The following is a 9678-nucleotide window of genomic DNA, read 5'->3' as shown; positions in this document are numbered from 1 at the left end:
TAGGTTTCAACGTTTTTGTGGTTATGACAATTGAGTATTGACGCCATTGACGGTTAATATTGTTGAATACGAGTATACAACTATAATAATACTATAATAGTTTAATTGGTAGTTCGGTTGACTCGGTTGAGTGTTGTGACGTAGACGTTAAGTGTTTTGATTTTTGAACATGGCAAATTTGTTTAGTATTTTTAATGTGAAAAAAGATCTTAAAAAGAAAGAAAAAATAAAAAATGTTAACAACATTGAAACAAACCTCGTTTACAATGACGACTTGGATGATTTACAATTAGAAGAAGTTAATAACGAAACTGGTGATCTAAGAAACACGTTAAATGGACCAGTTGACCATGACGAATTAGATGACTTAGAGTTAGAAAAAGTTAATAACGGAACTAGTGATTTAGGAAACTTGTTAAGTGGACCAGTGCGTCCAATTTTGAAGGTAAGTGCTGCTATTTGTTTCCTACCTATGAAACTATGAAACATGAAACAATAAAATTTGAATTTGAATTTAAAAATAATATATGCTTTTGTCAACATGCTTGATATTTTGTGTTATATATATTATTATTTATTTATATTATGTTTGATATTTTATTATTAATAATTTTATTGTTATGATAATAACATGATATTTCATTATTTTAGTCATATCCTATGACTAGATTTGGAACACAAAATCGAAGCTTTAATGCTTCATATTATATTCAGCATGAATGGTTAGAATATAGTATTTCTAAAGATGCAGTTTATTGCTTTGCTTGCCGTAACTATAGCAGTGGTGCTAATGATAATTGCATAGATAGTTTTACTAAGGCTGGTTTTAAAAACTGGAAGAAGGCAAGTTGTTTTTAAAATGTTATGTGCCTAACTATTATAGTATTATTTTAATATATATTTATATAAAATATTGTAAATTGTTTGCTTCATTGCTTCTACTATAGCTAAGTGGTTCAAGGGGTGCTATGAGAAATAAATTAAGTAAGCTTTTTGCTCATTCTGAAACCAAACATCACCTCACTTGCATGGCTAAATGGACTTCACATAAAAAAACTGAAATTACTGGAAGTGTTCTGACTCAAATATCTTCACAGCACAGTATGCTTGTAGCAATGAATAGGAATTATATGAAAATGTTGATTGATATATCATTATTGCTAAGTCGCCAAGGAATTAGTTTTCGGGGTCACGATGAAACAGCTAATTCTTTAAACCAAGGTGCCTACTGCCTAATACAATATGCTTAAACTGTATAAAATTAAAAACTTAATAAATTTTAGGAAATTTTAAAGAAATATGTGATGTGATGGCAAAACATAATCCTGACTTTGCTGCAAAATATTGTGAAAAAACTAATTATTCAAGCCATAGAATTCAGAATGAAATTATTGCGATTTGTTCAAAACATGTTAAAGATACAATTGTTCAAGAAATTAAGAATGCTGGTTCATTTAGTATAATGTGCGACGAAGCAAGGTACATTTTAATTTATAATTAAGCTATTTATTTATTTTTTGTATTATTAACAATTTTTTCTTACATTATTATATATTTTTTCTTTCTGTTTATAATTTTTCAGATGTTTTAAACAAGAACAGATGTCATTATGTGTTAGATACTGTAAAGGGTTTAATGTTATTGAAAGGTTTTTGGGATTTATTGACTGCTCTAATAAACAAAATGCTGAAACATTAACACAACACATTATTGAATATTTAAAAATCTGTGGTATAAATCCACAAACACCAATTGTAGCTCAATCATTTGATGGTGCAAGTGTTATGTCAGGGAGATTCAATGGGGTACAAGCAAAAGTGAAAGAAAATTATCCGTATGCTATTTATACTCACTGCATGGCCCACAGAGTAAACCTAGTGGTTTTGGATATGTGTAAACTTGTTAAGGTATAATTTATGATTTAAATTTAACGGTTCTCTTCTAAATATTTATTTATTTATCTATAGGAAACAAGAAGTGTTTTTAATACTTTAGAAGCACTGTATGTGCATTTTTCAAAACCGAGCATAAATAAAAAGTACAATGATATACAAACAAGTTTGGGAATACAAAAATTAGCAATCTCTAAGTTGAGTGATACACGTTGGAATTGTCGGTACCGAAACTGCGAAGCTATAAAAAAAAATTTTAAAGCAATAGTGCTAGCATTAGAAGAAGAAATTGAAGATGAAAGTGATAGAGATGTGAATGAGGCCATAGGTATTTTTTGAATTTTAAATTGCTAATTATTTCTATGTACCTGATTTTGTTAAAATTGATTTTTCTTAGGAATACTTTCAAGTATTAGAAAAGAAACGTTTGCTGTTCAATTGTTCATATTGCAAAAAGTGTTGTCTATAATTAACATTTTAACAATTAAACTACAAGAGAAGACAGCAACTCTTGGAAAAGCAAGCAATCTTATCAAAGGTATCATTGCTTCTTTTGAAAATTTAAGAACATCTGTAGGGTTTTCTGAACTTTGGAGTGAGATATCAATGTTTTTGAATGAACATAACATATTGATTGAAATTCCATCTCTAGGTAAATATCAAATATTTTATATAGGTACAGGTATTAAAATAAATTAATGTTTCAATATTATGCTTACTGTCATATAGGATCAAAAAGAAAAAGAATGGGGCCAAAAACTTTAAAAAATTATATTGTCAATACATCTACTAGTGACCAATATATATCTAATGAAAAAACAAAACAGTCTACTGCAGAAGATTATTTCAGGACTAATTTTTTTTATTCTGTCTTGGATGTAGTTATTACAAATTTTAAAAAACGATTTTCACCAGAAAGTCTAATGATGGCTTCATCTATTGATAATTTTTTCGAGTTGAACTTTAATGATAGTCTTCATTTCATTAGCCATTATCATGTAAATATCTAAAATGATATTAAAATATTGCTTCATAAATAACAGTATTGATAATTTCATATATAATTATTAGTATATTATTTTATATTTATGTTTAGTCTTTAGTGGATGTGTCCAAAGAATGTCTTAATTCAGAAATGACAGTGGCCAAAAATGTTGTACTTCAAAATATTGGTTATGATGTGAATTTTAATATTGATGATGTTTTAAGAGTTTTGTCAGAAAACAAAACCATATTCCCTAATTTGCAAAAACTATTTATAATAGCATTAACAATACCAATTAGTTCAGCTACTTGCGAAAGAAGTTTCAGTGCAATGAGGAAAATAAAAACATGGTTAAGAACATCGATGCTTCAGGATAGATTCAGCGATCTTTCTATACTATATATTGAAAAAGACATGTCTAAAAATATAAATAGCAATGATATTTTGAATATTTTTGCCGATAAAAATAGATATTTGTTATTAAAATAAAATATTAATTATTTTTAAATTTACCTTATTTAGTGTTTTTTTTTTTTTTTAATACAAATTAAAAATATCAATATTTGTATTAGTTATATGTTTATAGCACTTTACATTGGATTATTATAGCCCCCCTAAAAATTGAACCAAATGTCCGCCTATGCAAAAATGTAACACTAAAACAAAAAAGAAAGTATGATAAAAAAAAAGGTTTCAAAATTTACTTTAAGTTAGGCATTACTTATTTAAGTTAAGTAAACTTAATTTGTACATAGCACCTAATGTTTTAAATAAAAAAATTAATTAATGCTTCATTACAATAGTTTGTGTTTTGTAGACATTTTTTCAATTAACTATTACCTACTAATTTTATTTTTTGACTTATTAATACCTACCTTTATTTTATCATCCCATGCCTATATTAATAAATTATTTAATTTTATTCTGGTCTGGATAAATTATTTTAGATATTAATAAGTTGAATATTCAACTAATTATTAGGTACAACATATTTTTATTTTGCTATAAGATGGCTTTTTTGATATTTAAGAAAGTTTTTTTTTTAAATTCTTGATTTCATTTAGTTTTAACAAGTATGCAGTAGGTACAATATATTATAATTTCAATATTATATTTTCTGATGAACCTACCTATAATGAAAATTTGTAATAAATATTATAAATCATTATTACTTAACCTTAACAAAATAACTGAACCTGACTACTGATGGTAGTTACTGACTAACTGATGGTAATGGTTTAATGTTATACCTATAATATATTTCATGAGTTCCTTAATAATACTGATAATTATCTAAAAGTTTTGTGACTCTAAATTTGATTGATTGTTTTGTTTAGTTTTTCTCAAAACTGTGATTCTTTGATACAGTAATAGTTGTTCTCTGAACTTTAAAAAAATATTTATGTGAACTTAGAAATTCATACATCTAACATATTAATTTTTTTAACGAAGAAAAATATTTATTTTAGTAATTCTCTGAGATGCTAACTCAACGGAGAACAGGCAACATTTAGAAAACAATAATACACTATATATTTAGGAAATAGATACTTTTATATTTATTACTGATATTAATATGTCATATTCTCATATTACTCATATTTATCACTCAATCACGTCTGTGTTATGGTGATATAATACATATAGATATCAATTTGGAATAATCAATACTTCATACACTATGAATCATACATACTTATCTTATGCTTTATATTTGAAGATGTGTTGTATAATTTTTATTGCTATGTCAAATTGATGAGTTAGAACTTATGTAAATTACAAAAACAAACATTTTTTAATACATAGTGTATCTATTAATATTAAATACTATACTAAATACATATTCCTTCATTTTAAAACAAAACCAATTAACAATTTTTATGTATTTAAAAAATAATTCATAAATATATATTTAATTAGAATTCGGGACTTTAAGCTAAGACTTAGTTAGAGGTCTATTCACATCAAACTGATGAAATACATTTTTTTTAAATAAGTATATATAAAACTGACTGATTCCTGTATTTTCAATCTGAGGGGGGAGGATATAGGCCCAGAGTCCCTTGTTTATAGTGCCGATCAGATTTTCCATTTATGATCATTTATTTTATATAATGAGTAGAATCAGTGGCGTGTTTAGGGGGTGGGCCCGATGGGCATGTGCCCACTCACATTTTTATATAAGTACAAGACTAGTGTAAGTCCGATGCTCAATGAAATTTTGAGGAGGGGGTAAAACCATTCTGAACTTAATTTTTGTAGCCCATCCACAAAAAAAGTTCTGGACACTCAACTGAGTAGAATATAATTTTTGTATGATGTATAATTTTCATTTTAAATCGAAATGTTAACTTGTGTGTGAATAGACCAAATAATGGATATATATTTAATACTAAATTATCAAGAGCAATTTACACATTAGTTATCAATAATAGTTTTACTCGAGTGTGAATAAATGTTTGCAGGATTTGGGCAAGGTCATAAAAAAAAGTAGTAAAATTGAACATAGTTGATATTGTCTACATAAGAATACAACATATTTTTTGGGCTATGGGTTTATAAAAATGTATTTATTTTTGTACTTATTTTTGAATATAGGTTGATTTTTAGTAAATTTTTTGTAATGTAAAATTCTTAAACATTGTATGTAAATTACATATTCAAATAAAAATATATTAAATTTACCAATTCAGGTTAATACAAATTCCATAGCCCAATTTTTAAAACTCATGAAAAATAGTAAATTAAAACCTCACTTAATTATTAAAATATAAAATAAATTCCCAATGTTATCCCTAGATGTTGCAGTGTTTTTCTTTATCTGCATGTAACTAAATAAAACAACAACAAATATAAAATTATTTATAAAATTGATTAATTTTTAACAAAAAAATAATTATACATAAAAAATTGGTTTTGAACGGTAGTTTTTAAGTTGAACTGAGTACCTATACTTAGTAAAAGAAAATCGTGGAGCGGAGACAGTTGCCTGTTAGCATGCCCATAGCCCGTGTATGTAAATAACACCTATTACCTACAATCGTTAACAAAATCGGGTTTGGTCGTAATAATCAAGGATAATAGAAGTAACTACTCATCATAATATTATGGACTTAAAAAAATAAAAATAAATACATTAGCAATACATTCTTACTTTACATTTATTTTTATAAGTTATATCTTGTACATGCGTACGAAATATTGTATAAGAACTAGCTGGTAATGAAAATATTTTAATCGACAAACATTATAATTACCTAATTAAATATAACATACAATTTAATTATCCAAAAAAGTTTCCAATTTCAGTCGAGGACTTGATCAAATACCTTTCTGTACACTGTCCAAACCAAACTGCAGTAACGGGAGTTCCATCGTTTCAGCCTCTTTTTTCATGCCGTTGAATGTATTTTTTTTTCATAAGTTCACAAGTAGATTTCTACTCAACACTAACGATTGGATTGGTCGATGGACATCCATTTGAGATGGCGTATTCTAAGCATCTTATTTGATTAGCGTCCTTCGCCATTTCATACGTTAATATGTCCCAAGGACAACCGTTGAGATGCAAATACTTGAGAACGTGAAAGTGCCCACGTTTTGCGGCTATGGCACACGTTAGTTCATTCCACAAACAACCATTATTATGCGCGAAAATCAAACAGTCAAGATGTCCAAATTCTGCGGCGTAGGAGCACAATATGTTTGTCGGCCAAGGGCATCCATGACTAAAAGCATACTGTAGACATTCTAAGCTCCCAGAAGATGCAGCGTAAACGCACGTCAATTCATTCCACGGGCAACCTTGTTCATGTGCAAACCGGAGACAATCAATGTTTCCACGCAATGCGGCTTCGGAGCACGTCGACTCGTCCCAAGGACAATTATTGGCCCTTGCATACATTAGGCAATCCAATTTACCTGAAAATGCGGCTTCTGAGCACGTCAATGTATTCCATGAGCATCCATGCTCATATGCAAACTGGAGATATTTTAAGTCCCCTCTTTTCGCAGCTTCGGTACACGTAAATTTGTCCCATTCGCATCCGATGTTGTGGGCGAACTGAAGACAATCGAAATGCCCGTTACTTACTGCCGTTGCGCATATATATATATTGAATTCACGATTGCTGCATAATATTATGGACTTCACCTTGCTGAACATAGACATCCTATTGGCATTCGGATTGAAACGACCGTCTTCACTATTTACCTTAACAATTTCTAACAACAATTTACAACATATTTGAAGATCGATTAAAGGAACATCTTTATTATCATAATATTTTTGCTGCTCAGAGAAGCGGCAGGCGTGAAACGCCAATTTGGACAGGCTAAATACGCCTTTTTCATCGTTAGCCATAGTCGTACAGGCTAGCTGTAAGCTTCCAATAGTTCACGGCTAGAAGTGGGTTTGTATGTCTTGTAAATATAAAAACTCGAAACTTTAAACGACAGACGACCTCAAAATTACGCAAAATCCACGATAGCGATCATGAATGATGAATAAGTGGAACAACGCGATTTAAGAATCAATAGTATTGACATAAGAGTAGAAGCGATAGAAGCGACACCAACAAAATCACACTGTTGACTGTTCACTAAAAAATATTTCAATTGACCTCGACGTAATCTAGTCACAGACTCGACTGATGTTGTAACCGTATCATCATTCAAATCCACATTAAAACACGTAGCAACATCATGATGTAGAACCTCCGCTGCCAACTTCATGCCGGCAAACATTAATCAGCTGTTTTATTTTCACTTCTGTTATGTTCACGATGCTCGATATTAAATTAGGTTATTTAATCATGGCAGAATAAGCTAACAAATCGAATAAAAACGAAAAGTATGACGTATACTAATACTAGTAATACTAAAATCAGTTTCTAAATGTCATAATCATAGATAATATATAATGGATAGGCCATATTGGTTATCAGACGTTCTTCGATTTTCTGTCTCACTCAGCAAAAGACACTCCATGGTATTTCAAAAATATCCTTTCATGAAAATTAATTGAAATTTGAATTTTTAAATTAATAATACTGATAATTATCTAAAAGTTTTGAGACTCTAAATTTGATTGATTGTTTTGTTTAGTTTTCTCAAAACTGTGATTCTTTGATACAGTAATAGTTGTTCTCTTAACTTTAAAAAAATATTTATGTGAACTTAGAAATTCATACATCTAACATATTTATTTTTTTAACGAAGAAAAATATTTATTTTAGTAATTTTCTGATATGCTAACTCAACGGAGAACAGGCAACATTTAGAAAACAATAATACACTGTATATTTTGGAAATAGATACTTTTATATTTATTACCGATATTAATATGTCATATTCTCATATTACTCATATTTATCACTCAATCACGTCTGTGTTATGGTGATATAATCAGTGTTCGGACTTATCTAGATATTTATCTAGATAGTTTTTTGTTCATATTTTATCTTATCTAGATAAATAGTTATAAGGTATCTAAACGTTTATCTTAGATAAATAATTTACTAATCTAAATAAATTCATCTAGATACTATTATATATTTTTTATACTTATTTATAAATAATACAATTTATAATAATATGTACAAATAACGTAAAATAACGACTGTGTTAAACTCATTTCCCATTGTCACATATCGTCATATCGATATCGTAGCCTGTAGAAATTAAAAATGTACAATTCGTCTATTTTAGGAATAGTTGCTTGCCGTTGTCTGGTTATTATCGACGGTTATCTATTATGGACTATTTATATTTAATACAATCATAATATTAAATATATAGTTACAACTTAGATAAAAATAACGGTCGCGGAAGCCCACAAAACACACTGACAATGTTACAGCCTATGACTTACCAGCGAAAAACATAATATACACAATATACCAATATAGTCAATACGCATTCGAATTATTTTAGATTTTATTTATAGTTTGGTTTGTTGAGTGTGTTGTCTCTGTTTCCCGATAGTCGATTGTCATCCTTTGTCAGTTGTCATTTATTCATTTTTTCTGTCTTCACTGTCTTTAGTCATCAGTGTGTCACGTTACCGATTTCGGCATTTGTTAATACGTCAGAAAAATAATAAAATTTCAAAACGCCGCCGTTAAAACTGTTAATTATTAAACATAATGAAGCGTTTTTTAGTTACAAGTTCTGAAAATAATAAAAAAATTGGTTCAAGAAGCAATCGATGATCCTCCACCCGCTTCACTTAGCTCAGATGAATCAATGGTTCATAATCCTTTAGCTCAATCAACTACCGAAGTTGATAAATTTAGAAACAATTATTTGATGGACGGTACATTTTATAAAGTGATTTCCAATATTGAAAATAAATTGGCTGTTCAGTGTCAATTGTGCAATAAAACAATACATGGGAACATCAGTTCCACTGGAAACTTTTTAAATCATATTAAGGTAAGTATGTTAATTATAATTCATATGTATTATTTATTAATTAATATTAAAAAACAAATACTTAAGATATCATTTTTAAATTCAGTTTATCTGAGTATTAAAGCTAGAATAGGAAAAATCAATACCTACGTATAAAATATATAAAACAAAATAAATGAAAATTATTTATGTTTCAGAATAAACATCCTTCAGTATTATCAAAGCTACAAGCAAATAAAAATGAAAAAAAAAATTGATTAATGCTAGTCTAAGTAAGACATTTTTTTTTATTATAATATATAAAGCGTGGATTTGTATGCATTTGCATATTTCTTCTGGTTGATTGTATGATATTTTAATTAAGAACAACATTTGTTACATGGCATA

At 28.3% G+C, this 9678-nt stretch overlaps 1 protein-coding gene across 1 annotated transcript; it reads left to right on the top strand.

Annotated features, from left to right (window-relative positions):
- The first annotated feature begins 968 nt into the window (after positions 1-968).
- On the top strand, positions 969-3394 carry LOC149062469 (zinc finger MYM-type protein 1-like). The gene is made up of 7 exons (XM_089224533.1): positions 969-1221; positions 1284-1479; positions 1583-1907; positions 1968-2220; positions 2290-2544; positions 2622-2890; positions 2989-3394. The coding sequence occupies exons 1-7, from the start codon at positions 969-971 to the stop codon at positions 3364-3366; spliced, it is 1929 nt and encodes a 642-aa protein (XP_089080659.1). The 3' UTR covers positions 3367-3394.
- The last annotated feature ends 6284 nt before the right edge of the window (positions 3395-9678 follow it).

The sequence above is a fragment of the Diuraphis noxia genome, unplaced genomic scaffold, assembly GCF_037042655.1.
Source record: "Diuraphis noxia isolate RWA-SAM2 unplaced genomic scaffold, SU_Dnox_SAM2 contig0001, whole genome shotgun sequence".
Taxonomy (NCBI): domain Eukaryota; kingdom Metazoa; phylum Arthropoda; class Insecta; order Hemiptera; family Aphididae; genus Diuraphis; species Diuraphis noxia.
The sequence above is the reverse complement of the archived record's forward strand: the minus strand, read 5'-3'. Positions and strand labels throughout refer to the sequence as shown.

Bases quoted from the DNA above. Each gene is read 5' to 3' on its own strand.
- LOC149062469 (XM_089224533.1), top strand. From the start codon at position 969: ATGAGAAATAAATTAAGTAAGCTTTTTGCTCATTCTGAAACCAAACAT. The intron at 1,480-1,582 runs GTACATTTTAAT...ATAATTTTTCAG, and splicing joins ATAATGTGCGACGAAGCAAG to ATGTTTTAAACAAGAACAGA. The intron at 2,891-2,988 runs GTAAATATCTAA...ATTTATGTTTAG, and splicing joins ATTTCATTAGCCATTATCAT to TCTTTAGTGGATGTGTCCAA.